Source organism: Pezoporus occidentalis, unplaced genomic scaffold (genome assembly GCF_034315485.1).
Source record: "Pezoporus occidentalis ecotype Australia unplaced genomic scaffold, CSIRO_AGI_Poc_V1 ctg149, whole genome shotgun sequence".
NCBI lineage: Eukaryota > Metazoa > Chordata > Aves > Psittaciformes > Psittacidae > Pezoporus > Pezoporus occidentalis.
The window spans coordinates 964377-986416 of record NW_026913305.1 but is presented as its reverse complement, the minus strand read 5'-3'; the positions used below and the strand labels follow the sequence as shown (position 1 = coordinate 986416).

General features: G+C 36.2%; 1 protein-coding gene across 4 annotated transcripts in view; it reads right to left on the bottom strand.

Annotated features, from left to right (window-relative positions):
• Window positions 1–22040, bottom strand: part of CACNA2D3 (calcium voltage-gated channel auxiliary subunit alpha2delta 3) — a 451679-nt gene that overhangs the window by 253141 nt on the left and 176498 nt on the right. For all 4 annotated transcript variants that reach the window (XR_009963200.1, XM_062610709.1, XM_062610710.1 and 1 more), the window contains exon 5: window positions 21235–21397. Coding sequence is in view for 3 of the 4 variants with exons in the window: in XM_062610709.1 (XP_062466693.1) it covers window positions 21235–21397 (163 nt within the window). In the remaining variant the exon portion in view is untranslated. The remainder of the gene's footprint in view (window positions 1–21234; window positions 21398–22040) is intronic.

The window sequence follows — 22040 nt, the reverse complement described above, 5'->3', positions numbered from 1 at the left end:
GGACCCGCAGATGGATTTCATCAGGTCCCATGGACTTGTATATACTCAGGTTCTTAAGATGGTCTCAAACCAGATCCTCTCCTACAGTGGGCCTAGGGTCTTCATTCTCACAGTCCCTGCATCTCCCTTCTAAGACTTGGGTGGTTTGCTCAGAGCCTTTGCCAGTGAACACCAAGGCAAAGAAGTCATTCAGAACCTCAGCCTTCTCCAAATCCAGGGTAGCCAGTTCTCCTGATAGCTTCCAGAGGGGGCCCACATTGTCCCTAGTCTGTCTTTTATTCACTACATACCTATAGAATCCCTTCCTGTTATCTTTAACATCCCTAGCCAAGTGTAATTCTAACTGGGCCTTAGCTTTCCTAACCTGATCCCTAGCTTCCTGGACAACATCCCTGTATTCTTCCCAGGCTGCCTGTCCTTGCTTTAAAATGCTGGGTTTGGTTTAAAATATCCCCATCTATCAATTCCTAAAAGCCCAGGCTGCCCAAATGTGGTTTTACAGTGCAGATTTGCATCAGTACTAGGAAATCAGAAATAAATCAATGTATCTTAAGAAGTTACTAATTTCAAACTGTGAATTTTGAAATATGAGACAATTAAGATACACTATAGTCCCAATTCAATCTGCATGGGAAGTCAGCAGAATAGAAAGGGAAAAACAGAACTAGAATCACAGGCATATTATTTCATTTGTAAAAGTGTGCATACATGCATACACAGTAACATTTGCTTAAGCTTTGAAATGCTACTTCTGTTACCTTGCAAAATAACACTGCTGTATTGATTTCAGAAAACTACTTAGAATGTGATTTTAATGCAGTGTAAAGAAAGTGAATTATCATCTTTTCCTACATTCATCAAGAAAAACAGCAGAAAAAGGGAAGCATCTCAGCTACAAATCTTTGAATGTTACTTTCATCTAAATATTTAGGTTTACATAGACTGCTGAAAAAGTAAAGTCAACAAAACAGATGTTATTTTTAAAACATGTCTAGGATAGTTACTTGTTTCTCTAGAGGATGAAATATACATTTAAAATCTCTCCAAACAAGACACATATTAAGCAAACAGGTGTCACTAGTCCTCAGCTTTGCCTAGCTTTCAAAATCCATTGATCAGTCGTTTCTAAGTCTGCAGTTACTCCAATAACAAGATGTGATCAAGACATCACAAGTTACCTACCGACACTGCCTATCCCAGCATCTATTACCAGTTTATAAAAATATGCTCTTATTTCTGCATCTCAAAATATTGATCAACTATTTGGTATTTAGACATTACTTGAGAAATGAGGCAATAGATTGGGAATCCTATTCTCAGACCACAGGAACTTCCCAGAGCTAGTTCAAACATTGATATTCTGATTATGCTTCTATAAACAAGTTCTGGTAGAGCAGCTGAATCACCAAAAAGTACAGTGACATTATTGACTCAGTGTTACAATACTAAGATAAGGTGATAAGTTTAATTCATCTTTGAGAAGAGCAACTTAGTTCTGTAAAGGTTGATTTTGTTGGTTTAGGGTTTTTTTGGTTTTCTTTGTTTTTTCTTGGAAGTGTTGCTAGAAAAGCCTGTTTAGAGGAAAGCCAGGGAACCTAGGAACCTTTCCTCAAGCCTCTAGAGGACTGTAGGGTAATCAGGATTAGTGAAAAGCCAAATGAATCAAACAGAATAATACCATTTTAATTTATATTTAAAATAAACTGTAGTGATCCTTAAAAAGTTACAAGCCTGCTCATTGTACCTTAGTACTTTATATCATTTCATCAGATGTCTTCTACCCTGTATTAGTCAGAAGTTAAATTTTAATGCCCTTTCTCAATGAATCTGTGCTATAGTGCTACTCACCTAACCAGAACCTTCACTGTCCCTTCAAGCCCAATGATAATTTCCTTTGAATAGTATATACACTCCAGCTCCATAAGGTCATGGGACAACTTTAGAATTCTACCTGTTAAGCTTTAAAATGAATGTGAAATCCTTCCAATGGCATTTGAAAAAACTGTATCATAGAATCATAGAACAATTAGGGTTGGAAAGGACCTTAAGATCATCTAGTTCCAACCCCCCTGCCGTGGGCAGGGACACCTTACGCTAAATCATATCACCCAAGGCCTCGTCCAACCAAATACCTTTTTTTATATATATATTATATATATATTTATATAGTATTATACATATAAAATATATAAATATATATAATATATATATTATATATATTTATATATTTATATATTAAACTATCCATGCCAACTCAGTAATGGATTTTTTTTTCTTTAGCCCATCTACGAAGAGCTACTTAGCATGCTCCTATAGCTGTACCACAGATTAGAGAACTCCATGGAAACTGGAGCGAGCTGCATGGTATTTAGTTGCCAGCTGAGGTTAAACCATGACAAAATAGGATGTTTTCCTTTAGCAGGATCAGTCTATAGTCTGCATTAGGTTGACAACAGTAATCACTAATCATCCAAATGCTGATCCCTATAAACTTTAATGCAGCACCTCTGAAACTAATAGGAATTATTTAGCTGAAAGAAGCATTAAGCAGACATTTTAAATAGGAGGACACAATTAAAATGTGATCTAAGATAACTGGGCTCCTTCAAAATGAAACCCAGTGACAATTCACTTCTTTCCTACACACTACATAATCTATTATGCTGGCTGTTCTTTTTACAATATATCAAGTTACTTTTTATGCACCAACCATTAATATTAATACAGCAAATAAGGTTCACACTCAGTCTAATCCTTAGAATACAAAGAAAAGTGAAATGGGAAAAAACTGTGTCCACAGTACAAAACTGCAGGCCTGCAGACTGCATGTAGAAATTGTAATTCTTCACTGGCTACGGTATCATCAGGCAGAAGGACTGCAAACCCAAGTCCTTCTTCCAGATTTGATAATGACCATCATATGGATGCATCTCTGTCCACATGAGCCGTACTAAATACAACAGAGCTCCTGACCGTATAGCCTCATCAAAAGTTGAGTCTCATTTTCTAGTAACCTATATGTTAAGCTTGCCATTCTGGGCAATTTCCAAATTTAGTAATTTCACAAAATTGCCTAAATTTCCCCTCAGTCCTTCATTTAGAAACAGTATTATTAAGTTTACTGGTGAATGTCATCTGCATCCCCAAAATATTTATATGTCAACAGTGGCAAAGTAATGCTTATGAATATTCAGAGATTTGAGGAGGGAGAAAAAGAGGAAAAGATAAAGCTTAACATAAATGCAAAATCATTAACATGATGATACGGGGCTCAAAGACAGTAAGTGCAAATAGCTTTCTGCCACATTCTTGAAACATAATTTCTGCTTTTGCTTCCCAGCAGGTACAGCTAAAATATAATTAAAATATTCCCATTCTCTTGCCTTTTAGATATGCTGGTTTCCAATTATATGAGATTTTGCTCCACTGCTGTTTGTGTATATGTTACCCGTTTTTTAATACAAAACCATCCCCCGGGCAAATAGGTACACTGACAAGAATCTGAAACAAAATTGCCGAAGAACAGTACAAATGCATGTAGCAATTAAGTTGCTGTCACAGATACTGCTGACTCCAAGAAATAAGTCTGAAGTCTCAACAAAGGCAACCAAGGTATTAAGGCTGAAAGATGTGCAATACCCATGATTAGCCAGCCAAATGTTAGCACTATAATGAAATGTATTTTAATTCAAAGAATCCATAAAAATATCTAGAGTACAATAAGTCTATGGAACAAAACTAATACAGACATAATGCATTCTGTCTTCTAATTATACCAGAAAGTGTTTTAGAGAATTAAGGAGAATAATGAGGGATTCAGTGATTATGAGGAAAGTCCAGAATACTTCCCTTTCTTGCTATACTCTGCTTTATTACTAAGAAAAGAAAAATGTTACCGATGATCCTTAGGTTTTTTCCCCTTTTAAATGACCTTTGTAATACAATAATTAACTTCTCCTGGAAAACTATCAAAGATGCTGGCATCCAACAACGTCAAAGGCAACCCCTAACATTGCAGAGCAGTACTGTCATACAATAAAGCAGTACGAGCACAGCCTACAGGACCAAACACTGGAAAAGAAATGCAAAATCCAGCACCTTTTTGGCTCAAAGATAGCAACAATATTAGCTTAGTTTTGATAATACTGACAACATATTTAGTCTGGTTTATTTTAAAGAATAACAAAATCACATACTTTGCTGGGACATACACCAACAATCTAATAATTATACTACTCAACGCTAATATGAATGCTTTTCAGGGTGGTCCAACATATTCAAGAGCTGGGGCTGAATGCCAATTTTCACAACTGCCTTTGCTTTTTTCTATCTCTTCTCCTCCCTCTGCATCTACTGGGTGATGTGGATGCCTCAGCTCACAGATCAAATCATCTGGCAATCTGTAGGCACAAAAGAAGGTGCTTCTCCATTTTGCTTTATGTGCTGAGAACTATTTACCAGTGCCAGAAATCATTCCCTCCTCATAAATATATGGGATGGTAAAGACTTCAAGAGTGTGACTGTTTAAAAACATAATAGCATTTAGTTGTTTCAGCTTACAACATTGCACTGATAACACTCCCCTTCTCCTTTCAAGTGGCAGCAGAAGAATTGGACTATGGCCAGATGTGTTTACTATTATGCTGAATTTCAGGAGTAGGTTTGGTGGTTTGTTTTCTTTTGGGGATTTTTTTTGGTTGTTTTGGTTGGTTGGTTGGGATTTTTGTGAACAAGGTGGTCTGAGATTCAACTTTAGTTCATTTAAAACCCAGAATTAACAGCTTCAAACTCCTCACTAACACCAGGGACAGAGATTCAGTTCTGACTTTGTAAGAGCTTGCCAGCTAATGAATTACGAAGACCATCCTGCAGCAAATCAGTGCTCCTTTGAAGTCACCCATTCAATTATTGACCTGGCTGATGTAACAGCTAAAAACAGCCAGTATGTGGGCTGATCTGTAAATTGGTTAGAACAAAGCTCTAGAACCAGCATTTAAGCAGGACTTATGAACACAGAACATTACCTTTTCTTTTCTTTTTTATTTTTTTGCTTTAAATCAAGGGAGGAACTGCAGCAAAATTCCACGTCTTCACTTACTGTCCATCCCAGGAAGAAGTAGAAAGATGCTGCTTTAATAAAGCTGTTGTCAGAGGAACCAGGCACATAGTACTTCCACCTGTCACTAACACAGTCAAACAACAGAGAATTGCTTACCCAGCAATTGCTAAAAGTTTGTTAGCTAAGGAGAACTTAAAACCCAGTAATCCTGAGAGATGATTAATCAGATGATTAATCTGAGCACAGATACGAGGATATTTCTGTATTTTGAGGAGAAAAAAAACCCAGTCATTTCCACATTTTTGCAGGATATGAATTGAAGACTATAAAACCTGAAAGATTAGCTAGAAGAAATCACACCACAGAACCCTGGGATGCCAGAGTGCAACTAAGAGCCAGGGTGAACATGAAAAAACACTCTTAGAAACAGTTTTCCAAGTAGGAAACGGGAAACAAATGCTCAGAAAATTAGGAATTAACCAAAAAATAGGAAAATAGGAATTAACCAAACTGAATAGAGACCTCATATGTTCTGAGATTTCATCACAGAAGCAAAATTAGTCTTGAATACTGAAAGAAAGAGCCAGTTGTGGCACACAGCAAGAAGAAATCTCTGCACAGGCTGATGGAACAGGGACTATAAGCAACCAGGAAATCTAAACCTCTGCAAGCGGTACAGCAGGAAAAGATGTCATGAGAAACAACACAGTAAGCCTGTGAAACACACTGCATATAAGAGGAAAAGAAAGCAAATGTGACTGATGCTAAATGAATGCAACTGTACTGTAAAATATTTAACACAGAGCATACCAAAAGGGACAATTTTGGCAGAGTTACTGTCAAAGTGATATATGACAAAGGCAAGATGCAGTCTTGGAAATAAAAGTCATCCTTATGGAAATTTCTCAAGGACAGACCTGTTCATAAATCTTTACAACAGCATAACACCATGCAAACCTACATTTCACAATAAATGCCTAATTCCTATTGCTGAGCTAGTCAGAGACATGGAATTCTAGAAATGGGCCAACTTAGTTACACTACACAACGCAGTAAGGCTGTCCTGGGTTCAGCAGTAGCAGTCGTTTTTTTTTCCTTCTTAGTGGCTGGTGCAGTGCTGTGGTTTTGACTTTTGGCCTGGGAACAGCGCTGATAACACCGATGTTTTTAGTTACTGTTCAAATGTTTAGTCTGACCAAGGACTTTCTGACTCTTATGCTCTGCCAGAGGGGAGGGGAAACTGGAAGAAAGCAGAGACAGGACACCTGACCCACACTAGCCAAAGAGGCATTCCGTACCACAGCACCTCATGCCCACTATATAAACTGGGGGCAGTCACCTGGAAGGGGAAGATCACTGCTCGGTTCAGCTGGGTATCAGCAGGTGGTATTGCATTCTCTTCCCTTGCTATTTCTCTTATCATAGTTATTATTATTGGTGGTAGCAGCAGTGGTTTGTGTTATACCTTAGTTACTGAACTGTTCTTATCTCAACCCGTGGGAGTTACTTTCTTTTGATTCTCGCTGGGCGGGGTTGGTGGTGAGTAAGGGGGAGAGTGAGCGAGCAGGCTGCTTGGGTCTGAGTTACTGACTGCACTTAAACCACGACAAAGGCCCAACAAAAAATGCTTTGAACAGGAGCTGTTAAAGGTCTCCCATTTCATCAACACATTACACCCCTATTGCATACAACAAATGGAGGCATAAGAGCCTTTAGAGAGAAATGCTTGAGCATGTAAAAATGCGTTACATTAGTACTGGGCTATAAGAAACTAAACCACTACTGCTACATTCCTGGGAGTATCAATATAGTATGAAAATGCAAGTATCATATATGACAGCACATGTATCTATTAGCATGACTAGTCACCACCTCTTATCCTCTCAAATCAGTGGTCCCTTACTGATGTAGTGCTCTTCCTTGCACAAAAGACTGCATAATCTGAGTGGAATTTTTACTGAAACAAAAAATAGTTGGAAAAAGCCTCACAGATATTGTTCAAAATCTCTGAAGCTGGTATTATACTGAAAACACTGAACAGATCTGCAAATGCATCTTGGAATTAATACACTACAGAATCAGTTATGGATTCTTAAACACTGTTTGCCTCTTCAGGAATGTGCCAAATAAAAGCTGCAAGAAAGACACCTAAATAAACAAAGTACAGTGTAAAAATGTCTTTGTAAGTTCTTAGCCAAACAATGTTTTGAAACAGTTTATATTCTAGCCAAGCATACTAATCCTTAACCAGAAGAGCAAGCCTTTTTTTTCCCTCTTCACACAACACAGTCCAAGAAAAAACAAAGAAAGGTCTGTGTTATGCAGAAGGATGGAGAGACAAATTATTATTGTGCTCTAAAATAGTAGACAAAATGAATAAAACGTATCTTTAGATAAATTTCTATGATTCTTTGTCAATTGTCCATCTTCTCTGCTCCATATGAAACAAAAGCTAAATTTTTTTGCACTTGCAGTACAACCATTTAATCAAATGGGTTTGCATATTTAATCCTAAAGGTTTTCAGAAGCCCAGAACTACTATGTCAATTACCACTAAGTTTACAGGTTAAGAATGTTTTTCCAACATAGTTCATGGAGAAAATAGTCTCAAAAAAATCTTTAAATAAAGCAAAATAAACTTTCCATTGAATTCCTAGCACATAAACTCTGTCCACTAAAAATAATCATGTATCAAATTGTAAAGATTTTTTAATTGATCTATTCCACACTAAAGAACACTCTGGGTACTTTCTCCTGTTTGTTACTTTAAGCCAATAATAGAACATACCGCAGTCCCCTGATTGCTTTTTCCTCATTGAAATAATGAAATAAATACAAGTAAGGAAAATTAGCACTTTAAAAGAGAACAAACCAATTATAATTCCTTTTCGTTAACTGTTTAAAGGTACATTACTATGGGAAAAAAGGGAAACAATTTGCATGCTAGAGGATAATCAGCAAAAGCCTACAAGAAATTCTCCACAGACACAGGCAGAAATCAGAAATAACTGCTCTCAAAGAATTATTAGGCATATAACACCAATAACATGCTTACTGTGTAATACATATATTTACACCCAACCATGTATCCCTGCAAAGAGGTGTAGACAATAGCTGTATGGTGGGTTGTTTGTTGTTGGTTTGGGTTTTTTTTGGATAGGCTCAAACCTTTCTTCAGGCTACACAGTGATTACCAAGCATCAGAAGAGAGCATTTCAAGGAAGGAAGCAAAAACTCTAACCCAATGTTTTTTCCAGAATCAAAACGAAGAGGTAAAGGTAAGGAGGAGAGCACTTTTTATATTTAAAGCAACTAAATTTGTTTTGCACTAAGTGTAAGGAAAGTAAACTGCATTTGGGTTAGGACAACGATGGCCTAATTGATGTTTCTTAAACCTTCTTGGGTGGAACTTATTCCTATTACTGCTGAAGGAAAAAGAATGATTGTGTTTGCAGATACGCACATTAAGTAAATAATGCCCGGCTTTGTGCATCAACTTCCTTGCATGCACACTGAGCGCACTTACACATACAGCCCGGGCAGTGCAGGGTAGGACCATACTGAGATACCAGTGCTGGAAGTCACAGTGCTGAACTAGCATGATGGCAAGCATGAAGAGCCTTGTAGCAGGATTTATCATCTGCAACTCCATGCATTTTAATGTTCCAGTTGAGCTCCAGTGTGTACTGTGGATATGCCTTCATACATTCCTATATAGGTTACCTAGTACACAGGCCCAACCAGACAGGAGTAACAGCCTTGAACAGCTACTACTTCCAGCCCTTCACAGTGGGCGCCAGAATGGTGGCTCCACAGCTTTTAATCAGTCACCAGAGGAGTTAATACTTATCAGGTACAGTAATACAGAAAAAGGAAAGATAAAAGAGGAGACAGACTGATCTTCTACCATTATAGGCCAATAGTAAATTATTGCCACTTTCTTGCCCCTAGAAGCAACAAGGAAGTAAGGGAGGCATCATGATTAACAGAGGTGTCTCAGGTCAAAAAGCCTCTTAATATGATACCTAAGGTAGCATGCACTAACAAAACTTCACTGCCTCATATGTGACAAAATGCAAAGCCCAACCCCAAGTAACTAGGCAACAGCTGATGAATAAGGAATGGTAGAGAGCAGGGCTTTTTAGAGGAAAAACTTAATGTTACCATGTAGCCTCTATCTGACATCTAGTTGCCATGGTGATGTGGATGTATTAGAAACATACAGATTAGATCCACAGCCAGAGACAGACTAGGACACTAGAAAGATAAAGCACAGCATACATCTTGTGTGAAGATGCCAACACTTCCAAAAAGCTTGCTGTTAAAGACAAAGGGTTGAAAAAAAGGAAAAAAAAAATATCTGTGAAGCTAAAGCCCTTTTCAGGAACAAAGCAGCAGCCTGAGAGATTCTGGGAATCAGGTTTGAGGCAGAATTTGAGAAAAAACAGACGGAACAAGTGGAGTAAGGCTGTGCATTTTGTCCAATAGCCAGTAAGAGTTAAAACAAAGAAATAAGTGAAGTAAGGAAATTCTCTTCAACCTTGACTCAATCAGTTAGACTAAGACAGTTCCTTTTAAATTAAACAATTGACCAACGATAGTGCAAACACCGTCCTAGATATCTTAAAATGTGAAGACAAACAACTCAAGGGAAGTATTTCAAAATATAAATATAGTGGCCCAGGACAATATGTGGCATGATTATTTAAATAACAAGTCCAGGGTGTCGAATTTTCAGAAGCATAGTCCATAAAATCATATATGACAGTGACAGACAAGATTTTATTTCTTAATTTCACACCCTGCAGGAAAAGGGTTTTACATATCTGCTAGCTGCAGATTATAATCTTTCTGCATCACTTGAGAAATTTTTTTTTGGTTCTAATATTCTAGAAAACAGGTAATCTCGATTTTGACAGCCACTTGGAAGACACTGATAGGAAAGTATGGCTGAATGATATTCATAGCTCTTTTGAAGTATCAAATTGAAAAAACCTCACTTAATCAAAAAATGGCTGTGGTTCATCACATTTCAATGCCTTTCAGAGAAGGCTCTATTACAGACAGCAGGTTGTTTTTTTTCTTATGCAAGCAAAACTTTTGATTAGAGTCTGCATTTATTCACTTGCAGTGCATAAACTCATGTTTTAACATGCAATGAAAATTGTGCAATGGAAATACCACTTGACACAGGTGACATTCTTTATCAGTCTCTAAACTGTTCAAGCAAAACTTAAAAGACAATTTGTGAAGTCTAAGATCTACTTCTGCAATCTTTCCACCATTCGAGAAGTAAATATGGTAACCAGACAAGAACAGACTAAACCTGAAGCTTTTGTTACTAAAGACACCAAATTCAGTATTATTCAAAGATCTATTGCATTCATCCTGTTTGCAAATAATTTCTTAAAGTATTATTAGTGACTATGGAAATAGAAAGGAAGGATGGAAACAGCTCCAAGAAAAGAAAGAAAACATCTCACAACATTTCTATCTCCATTTCTATGGAGATAGAAAGATAGGAAGGATGGAAACAACTCCAAGAAAAGAAATAAAACATCTCACCAACAGGACACGGGGTAATGGTTTTAAACTAAAAGAGAGTAGAATCAGACTACATGTAAGGAAGAAATTTTTGTTTATGAAGGTGGTGAAACACTGGAACAGGTTGCCCAGAGAAGTGGTAGATACCCATCCCTGGAAACATTCAAGGTGAGGCTGGACAGGGCTCTGAGCAACCTTATCTAGTCAAAGACACTGCTAATTGCAAGGGATCTTTAAAGGCCCCTTTCAATCAAAACTATCGTATGATATACAACCCATAAAATGAGCATACACAAACAACTGATCACCAACTTTCTATGGTAATGTTAATGATCATCATAACACAAAAGCTTTTAAACTAAGTGTCCTGGCTTAAGTCATGTGATAAAAATCTATATTTTGAACAGCCAGTAAATGATAGGTGACAAGGGAGACAAAAAGAGGTGCAAAACACAGTACACATGCACTAAAAAATAATCATATCATGATCAAAGATAGAAAGAGATAAAGGCCAAACATACTGTCATGGAAGAATGGTAACTATGGTCTCTTCCCATGGAAAGCAACTGAATTGTGAAAATGATGAGAGCAATAATAAAAACTGAATTGAAATCCATTGGAAAATATAGGAGATTTATATATTTCTTGTCTCTGAAATGAGTGAAGTCCAAATAGACTTCCAGACTTGTAAAATATTTTTAATTACTTCTTTTGAAAATCCATATTTACTCAGAGTGATCACTGTTACAGACTTAAAACAGTTCTAATACTTGGATGCGTTTCAAATCAGTGGCATGAAATTAGTCTCAGTGTGGTATTAGTTTAAAGGAAATTTAAGTTAGATTATTATTAATGAAGAATTCAATAACTTTTTACACATTATTGAACTTTTAATGGTATTTTACATTCATGAACCTTTTTTTTAAATGCCAATGACACAGCATGAGACTATCAGCAACATATTGTGTGCCTTATGTTTGTTAGTTGAGTTGACATAAACCATATCTCCTGTTGACAGAAACGCTTGAAAATATTCACAGACTTCAGCATCCATCACAGAAAAACTCTGCAGTTATGGAAAGCACTGATAAAATCCCTTCCTGTACTTCAAAAACACCAGAACAGCAGCAATACCACAATATGAAGATGGAAAGAACAGAAGGAAGACAGACAGATTTCTCCAAGTTAAAATTTTATCATTGCAGCAGATACTCTTGGACTGTATAACACTGATAATCAGTCAAATTTTATTTTGTATCTTTGTTCATCTGCACTGTCAGTAAAGATGCACCAACATCTTGCACTAGGGCTACAGCTTCACTATCTAAATATACCTGGATATATACCTAACAATGTGCAGTCTAATGTCATCTTGTCATCTTTCTCACTCCACTCCCTTCCCCTTTTTTCTCTTTAACACCTCAGTCAAAAAAGATTGAGAAATTAATTATTTATCTGACCATGCTCACACTATTCTCCAGCTTCCTTTAAAAAAGTCTTCTCTGTAACAAACCTGTATTTCCTAATTTAACAGAGAATCAGGCCCAGTGATTTAATAATGTGAACTGATTTACTAAGGCACCTGCTGATTTATGATAGCAGAGGTTTTATAAGCTCACCAGTCTCTGGGCTGCCGTAGGTATTTGCCAAAAACCAGCCAATCTGACAATAAGAAAATTCCTTCCTGCCATAACAGCAGCTAGCAGAATGCAAGTATCACAGTATAATGTCAGGGGTAGGAAAGAGGGAACTGTTATTATGAATAGATTTTAAAAAGTCAATTATGATTATTTGATATAAACCATATTTTTCACCTGCTCCCATCTCACATGCATTATAGTAGGCAATGAAGACTTAGTCAGTTAGAAAACTGACAAAAAATTTGACTGTGACCCCAAAATGTATTTCCAAAACATGTGGCTGTAATATGAAATATAACTTGCTTGATATAACAAAGGATGGGAAAATTCGGTCTTTTATACTCATTGTGAAATGTCAGGCAAAGTTGTAGGAAAATGTTAAGAGAAAGGTATTCAGTATAAATAATGTCAACATTAAAAAGAAATCAGTGTTAAACACCGTGCTAAAAGTTCACATAGCTTTCTCAGTATAAAATGTACTCATATAAGGAAATAGTTAATTCAACAATAAAAGCCCCATTCACCAGTATAAATGAAATCTGGAGAGTAACTTTACAGATGCAACAATTTTGAGGAAATGTTGTTTTATTCTGATATATCATTATTAAAATTGGTAATTGATTCTAACGTATTTTCTTCCCCCTGCAGAGAACATAGTTCCCCTTTGAAGCAGAGTCTATCACCTTTTAGATGGCGCAGTTATTGATATCTAGTTTCTAAAAAAGGAAAATGGATTTGAATAACTATCTGCACATGTCCAGACACTGGTATTTTATTTCAGCTTAAGCAACAAGTGTGAAAGCACAAAGGTGCTTCAAAGTGCCCCCCTGAATCAGAAAGACATTTACTGAAGATAGTTATTATTGTAGACTTTACTGTACATAGTCATGTTAATATGTTCCTTTTGCATGTTACCAGTTGCATTTGTTTTTCCACACACCAATCAACATTTCACCTTGGGCACTTCAAAGACAGTAAACGATTCTTTTCACAGAGTCCGAGAATTCTTCCAAGCTAAGAGCAGACATTTCACTGTTTAAACTAATTTGAACAGACACCACCGTAAATCAAACTAGGGAAGAAAAATTTCTAAAACTGAGGCTGTTCAAAGCAAGCCTATTCATTTGTACCAGCATGGTGCTTCTGCCTGTGTGCACCTAGAATGACTGGCATTTAAGTATTCATGCAATATTCACCCCAGGACATTACTAGGTGTAAAGTACAAAAAGCCCAAGTTAAAAGATGTCAGTCCCACAGAATTTTGAAGCACAGGCTTTAATCTCCCCGCAGAGCACAGTAGTTCAGCAAGTATTACATTGTAAGACCATAAAAATCTATAGAACATAACAGTATGTGGGGAGGTGGCACACACTTGATGCTGTGTTGCAGAGCACCAGATTGCCGAGCCAGGTCTAAAACTCTTCAATAGTCACAGTTGAAAGTGAAAACCTGTGCATCAGGTTATACAATAGAATCCCACTGAAATCAATCTATGGAAAACCAAGCAAGCAATACAGTACTGCATATAGAAATATAATGTCTCTCCAAAGCTGTATGTCATATGCTGTACAAATGGAAGAGAGTGCAGAGCTGCAATCTAGCTATCTCTGGACAGGAAGCAGAATAGAGACTTTAAGCTTGTGCTGCACCCTAATAATTAAAAATTCTTCTGATCCAGCACCTGACAACTTAGTTGTAGAGCCACAGTCACAGAACTGTCTTGTATCCATAGTGTCTCCATGCAATACTCCAGTGAATCATGCATATGTGTCAGCACCCTTTGGGGTAAGAGCAGGCTGCACAGCTCTCCACCATGTAGCACAGATGTGCCTGTATGTCTTTTCCTCTGACATTCACTAGTGATGAAATCAAAATTACATTTAAAATAACTGAGAGTATTTAGAATTTGAAAATCTGTTGTTTACCTGGTAGTAAGTTTGGATTCTCTGCTCAATGCCTTAATAAACACAAAAACTCAAAGGATAACTAAGTCTTACAAAGCTGTAGAATGCATTTAATTCCAGTCAGCTGTGTCAATATCCTCTAGGAAACATTCCTCCATTATAAAATGCAACAATTAAACCAAGATTATACATATGGTAAACTAGAAATGACAAAAAAGGAAAAAACTAAAACACTCCCATTAGTTTAAATCGACTTACATAAACCTACTTCCTTTCTACTGCCAAGAGAAATTATTTATTTTTAATTTATTTTTAAAGCAAAATCAGGCATGGTGCTCAAGCTACATCTGACCTGATCCCAGTAAAGAGATCATCCTCTTTACCCAATCTACCTCTACTGGCACATGTCTGCCTCCTCCACCATCTATCAGAGACTACTGCCCAGAGCTGGTAAACAGATTCACATCCAGTCACCCCATCCTAGTTCTATCACAATGATTCTATTTTCAAACACACTGTTAGAAACAATTTCTTTATCTGATTCCTTTTACTAAACCAGTTTTGGAAACAGCTTACAGAACATCTTATGACAGCAGGTTTGAATGGGGCAGTAATATCCAGCAAGCCCAAGTGGCAGAGAGCAGTAATTTTTTATCCCCCAATAACCTGTAGCTGACAGCGTGCATCCAATTGTGCCTGGAGACACTTCACAACTTCTTTATAGGTACAGAAAGCCTTGTCATTATAAGCACAAACAGAGATCAAGCAAGAACTAGCTTACAGAGAAAATGGAGATACAAGTTCAGGATTTAAAATAGAAGAAGTGCTTCCTTCAGTAAACAGGAAAAAGAATTTAGTGAGAAAAGGAACACAATGTGCAGTTGTTAGTGCTAGCACACGCCTAAACTGGAACAAATGAAATAGCGTGAGGATAAAAGCGCACGTTAACCCAAGAGTTAGGGCAAAACTGGGACAGAATAACCACATTCATTCCTTGCATCGAAGACAGGAAAATGGAGGTAGCAGATACCCACCAGGAAAGTAAAACTGACCTCATTCAAAGAGACGTTTTTATTGTTAAGAACATTGAGAGAGGTCTTCTTTGTGCGTGCGATATTTTAATCCAGACCAAATCTGGAGGCAGAGCTACAGTGAAGATTTTATGAGACATAAGGATTTTAGAATTAAATAATATTTTTATACTTGAAAAAGCTTTCAGGCACAGAAGTGTCTAAATTTCTTACAGTAAAGAAATTATTACACTGAGCATGTTTACTCTAAACAGAGATCCAGTGAAGACAGTGTTGCTTTTTTTTATCCAGCTGTGATTACAACCAATTTAGCTCTGTTATTCTGTTTCTACTGTAAAAGCCTTCATTATTTTTCATTGTATTAATTTGCAACTTGAGGTCTGAGTAAGATATTGTTTATCCAAGTTAAAAACAAAATTATTCAAGGCAATCAAATTATAGAGGTATATTCCTAAGAATGTTACCATTTACCTTTGATTCCTAACCAAAGGCTGTAGACACTGAACTTCTTAAAATCCAAAATTCTAACTGCTTAGCTTTTGATAACAACAAAAGACAGTTAAACAAAAGACTTGACACTTTTTGAGAAACCATATACGGTCTCATCTGTCCTTATAAATCACTATGAATTCTTATACTTCATAGTTGTTCTGGAAATATTCCACAAGTTCAAATCTCTGAAATATTCCAAGAAACCCTGGAATAGTTCCCAAGAAATTAAAAATATCAAAGAGTCTTCTAGATAGGCAGATGCTTGCTTTAATATATCTAAGTGGCTGCCTGTTCCCATACCTAGGGATGGAGGAAGCAACTGCAGTCTTACACTAATTTTGCAAAACAATGCCACTGACTTCAAGCAGTCCAACCTTCTAGTTTGCAGCAATCCTTGAGTTCTAGTTTAATAGTTATTCAATTTTGTTAGTCAGTAAAATAACCTAACTACCAAGAATACTAGGATAATGAGAGAGTAAAAATTGCAAAATACAAAAGCTCACAATTCTATGGACCTAAGGGAAAATCACAAGGGTACAATAGATAGTTTAAAAGGGAGGAGTAGTGTTTGCACCTAGAAATTTCAGAAGTATTGAAGAGAATCTGGGTTTCTCTCTTTCTACAAACTACAAGTGCAAGGCTTACCTCACCATATAAACAAAGACTGACTGCAAAGGCTCAAAAAGAAGAGTCGCTTCCAGTTCATGTTGAGATAATGTATTTACCAACATCCTCTTGAATTTCCTAGATTTTATGCAATGCTAACATAAGCAGTTCAGATCCTGCTGTGTGTCACTTATGGTACTGTACTATGCTATGTATCACTTTTCAACAGGTGTCATCTTTTAGAATTGTCTGAGTGTATGTCACCAAGACACATTCACCCTCACCCTGGCTTTGGTTTTCAACTACATTCCTCTGAATTCCACATTTAGCCAAGTATTTCAATAGCTTCTTCCAAGGACTTGAAAAAATGTGGAATAGAAACACAATAGCAGAAACCATGTCTTTACTGTCTACTGCTGTACGTAAATATGAGTTGACATAGACTTAGAAAAATAAAACTGAAATATGTTCTTCAGCTCAGACACAGCACATACTTTGGACAAGGAATGTAGGATTTTAAGAAGTTAAGACTACCTACGTACTCATACTAACAGAAGGTAAACTACTACTCTTCTATATGCTGTCAACATCTGCAGGATCAGATTTGAGTGTTCTGAAGCCTTCTTTTGTCATCTCCTCATGTACATAAATCCATTATAGAATCCTACTTTTTCCCAGTGGCAATTCTACTGCCAGAAAGCATGTTCTCCATGGATGGTTGCCAGAAAGCCTAGCCCACATTCCAGCTGCCTACTTTTTAATTATATTTCACATTCTTAGCTTCCTTTAAATAGACTACTAGCATTTCAGAAAGTAATAAAATAAATGTTGAAGCTAGCTAAACTTCAAGCCATTAATAATTTTTCATTACTATGAATCTGTCCCACAACAGCTCTCTAAAATATAACAATCACTATGTAGAAAGGTATATCTGAGTATCTTTGGAAGATATACTTATGGAAGTATATACTGTCTGAGACAGTAGTGTCTCCTATTATTTTAGGATTTGAGGGATTCTAAAATAATAGGAGATAAAATAATAAGAGATATGAAAACTCACATTGGTGCTGATATATAACACATGTAAATTAACTTTATTAAAAAAAAAAAAAACAAACTACCAAAAAACACACACCCCCCCCAAAAAAAAAAAAACCAAACAAAAAACAAAACAGCAGAAGCTGAATTAGTGTCTTGTACCCACTGGTTCTCATACCTGGACTTCTGCTTTGGTGCTCTGTTGTCCAGATTAGATTCAGATTGATTTAATTCACCCAAGAACACTTTTCACTATGTCCTGTCAGAAATCCGTATGCACTTGATACTTGCCATTTACCAACTTTGAAGCTACCACTTGCTAAGACAATTATCACAGAACTTCTTAATTAATCTTAATTATTTATTCATCAGTTAAAAGGATACTGGCTTGCAAATCCTGTGGCTACAGGCAGTGAATACACACTGTACTTACAGAGAAGAAACAGAATGCACTGACAGATTTAGAATCCTGATGTGTGCTTAAACATTTTAAAAGCAAAACATTATCATAAGCAGCATTTTCAGGAAAAAAAAAAAAAAGAAGTAAGCCTACTCCATCAGAATGTTCTGCAGTTTTAATGGGCTGCCAGTCTTGCTGTGAAACAGCCTAGAGCTGAGAGGTCTCTCTGTAGTGACAGACAGATAAGCACACTTACCTGTAAAGCACAATCATCCCACTTTTTTCCTGAATTCCTTAAGTATATGAACATTATAGGAATGAGAACTAGTGTTTTATGAGCCCTTTAGGCTTCATATTCCAAAGATCAGTAACTTCTTCTATTTTTTAACATTAATTGATGTGCACTGTAAGACATGTAGGAACTGGGAGACAAGAGTGTGCAGAAGAAGGGAACAGAAATTACAAAAGCCCATCAATAACCCTTTATATTTTACAATGGTGATCAAAAGTACTCTAAATGCGAAACTGATTTTTTAGTAAATTCACTAATTTAATTTTTCTTCTACATTTATAGTAGGTTAATGTAATCTGTACTGTAAAATAGCACTAGAGTTACATGTATGCTTACAAATTAAGTTGGCAGGCTTTTCATTTGTTCTCATTTTTCTTTTCAAAATGTTCTATGTAAAATTTTAATATCATAGTTTTGATATTTATGGTATTTCAGCTTTCTTGATTTCATTGTGAATGTCAAGATATTTGCTTTTGCTTTTCATTTTCACATTATAAACTTCATGACTTCTTCAGAATGGAAATTATTTAGTTCTCTTGTTATCATCAATATTTTTACACTTTTCTATGCAGAGGATAAAAAAGCCAGAAGATATATAAAGAATAATGATGTATTTATGCCCCATGATTTTTAAACCAGTCTCCTTTAGAACCAAGTTAGGGACTGTGGACATTCACCTTAGCTATCCTACAGGTAGGAGGGATCATTATGATTATACAAGCTGACCAGACAAAAGTTTTGCCACAAACTAATTCTAGACCATTTCAAAAACAACAACAAAAAAAATCAATCTGATCTTGATTAAGGACTTGAAGGAATGGACATAGGATAACACCTTTCCAATAAACCACTATCTTCATATCAAAATAAAACTAACAAAAACACACCACTAACAACCCCCATGCTTTAACTGAACCCACAGTTGTGCAATTGGAAAAATAATGGAACCCAATTTCAGATCTATTTTAAACTTTTTGAAACAAGATTATAGAGCTTTGTATTAGTAATTAACTAGAGAGCAACTAATTAATCCATTAAACATCTCTTGAATAAGTTAAATGGACAGAGCTCCTGAAGACTTTCAGTCTAAGGCACATTTTTCAGTCCTTTGCATCCTGTGACTCTCCTCTGAACCCACTGCAAATTATCAATATCTCCACAACTAAAAAACCCAAAATAAAGGGAAACATTTAGAATTCACTTACAAATAAAAAGTTCATTTTTTTCTACTCTAACCTGAGAGTCCTGTGTTTAAATATTCAGTGATCACACATCTCTATTCAACTGTGAGATTGAGCTGTGGTTTTGCCTAGTAATTCAATAAAATAAAACATAACCTGGAACGAACAACAGGCATTTTCTAGAGAAATGGTGCTGTGCAGACACTTGGTTGTAAATCTATCTGAATCTGCTGCCTGTACCCTCAGCCTAGGATTTAATTAACTTGTTATCACCCCTCTGCATTACAGAACTGAAGAAATGGACAGCAAAAAATACAAGTATACAGGCCTCTTCTTGGTAGAAGTAATATTGCCAGACACTGTCAGTCTCTAAGCTGAGGCTATCATGTCCACGTGTAAGGAAAATGGCAGCCACAAATCAGATTTCAGCAGCTGGAATACATTAATATGATTTAAAAAATAAAATTAAAAATAATATTTTTCTGCATCCGCATAAAGTGATGATTTTGGCTGGTTTGATTTAGTCAAAGTGGAAACAGGAATCATCACGGAGCTCTATCTTCCCCATCTCTACAGGCAGTCCCCTGTGTTTGAGGACAAACCAAGACGCAAGAAGCCCTTTAGACCTTGACCTTTAACTGTAATTAATCAGCATATAAAAATGTATTCTATATGTAACAATTCTACATATCACATAACTGAAGATCCTTCGGTTTTACTGTTCTCACTAAGTAGCTACTCTGGTTTTGCTCCTGCAGAAAAACGTGATTGCCTGACTTCTATAGCCCTTTGCAACCATACTTATTTTTCTTCTTCCTCCTCCTTACCAGTTCTGGAATGAAAAAATTTTATAGACAGGCTCAGTTAAATATTAGTGCTTGGACAAAAAAAAAATTGGTTTGCCAGCTTTAGAAGCTTTAATCATTTTCAAAACCTTTTAAACATATTAATAATTTTACAGTGCCTACATAATCTCTAGGAAACTTTGCTATTTTGTAATCTCTAATTTTAATCTTTGCTGTATGATTTCTGGTTTCTCAAGTCTGAATCATAACTTCGAAGAGAGGCTGTCATGCCAATTGCTTCTCTTACCAGCCCAAACTATCCTAATTAGTTCTCCTTCTATTTGTGATTACACAATATGCTTGCATGAATTACCACAATCACTAGCCTGGACTGCATTATGAGGAAAGCATTTCATGTATTTTTAGCTATCTTTTAGCATAGTTAAAACAAAGAAGAGGAACCAGATAATGAGATTAGTCAGCTCTCTACAGACCAATGACACATATACCCTAGACATTTTTCAGAAACTTTGGTGCTTTCCTTCTTGATTTTTCTTGTATTTCAAGCTTGGGAACAATAAGTAGATGGGTGCTGCATAAGCACACTAAAATTAGAATATTCTGCTGTCTGATCCAAGAGGTGACAAAAGAAAAACAAGTGTGCACCTGAGTTCAGTCTGCGTTCCCAACCTTCAGACCTAAGTCTATATCTCCTAATATCTAATGCACCTATTTGTTACTGCTATGTACTTACTATCCAGCACCTAAGACAAATAGTCAGGGGAGTAGAAATTTTAATGTCGTTTATTACTTCTAAATATTACCTAAAAACCTCACAGCAGCTGTATATACAGTCATTCAGCTAGAAGTACTCCCAGAAGCTTGAGAGCATTGATCTAATAAAATATTCCCCTCCCATCTATGCTGTAGCTTCAAAAGACACTTTTAGCTCTCGGCAAAGACAGAATATAACTTGTTCAACTGATTTGGAGATCTTGGAAAATAATTAATAAGAATAAACATATTCTACCACATTATATGACAGAATGCATGCAAGTCCAATATGCAAACCACTGACCATATTAAATTGCTAAATTGCCATGGAACAAAAGGATATTACAGAACTGTCATACTCAAAGCATTCTACTGCTGAAATTTCAGTTTAATTGCAAACTGGAAAACTAAAACCAGCTTCATTTTAAAAGCAAGGAAGTTTCTAGTTCAGTCAGAAAAATGATGAAATAAACCAGCTCTTTTCTTACCCTTATTGTACATATTGGTTGGTACTTGCACATCGCTCAGACTGATATTCACAGGCAAGTTATTGAAGTGGTCATTTGGCACTAGAATGAATTCCTTCCCCAGCTCCAAATAGTTTCCTTCTTCATCTCGTTCATTTATGAGCACAGCATTGAAGTATTCATACTGCAAGAGAAACCCACATTCGGTACTCAGAATTCATATTCAGCATAAAACCACAAGATTTTAATATTTTAACATATTTATCATTCATTGACTGGCATTTACATATATCTCGATCTAGAATAGAAGACCAAGATATTTTTTTCATCTCTCAGATTCCCTCTGTACTGCTAGTACAGGTACATTTCTGAAACCAGATTTATCAAGACCTCTCAAGATCTGTGGCTGCCTTGAAAAATCTTAGGGGCAGTCCAACAACACCCTTAACAAAATCAATGTATGCACTATTTTTAATACAAAGGTCTCTAGATGTAAATAAACCCCTAGATAATTATTTGTATCAGTAGATCTATTTAGCTTATTTCCATCAGTTTAAGAACTGCTATCAGAGCTGAATTTATGCCTTGAGAAACTAAACATTTTTACTTCACGAGAATATTAACTACATCTGTTGTTGCTTACCCAACATGTACTGACTGACACTTCCTAAAGAAAAATATGAGCTTTATCCTGAATTTTGCAGATGTACATCATAGCAAGTTTTGTAAAATTATGCATACTTCAATACAGACATATAAACTTAGCAGTGACTTATTTTGAACAAGAAATTATTGTCTACCTGTTACAGACTCCTGAAGAGTATTTG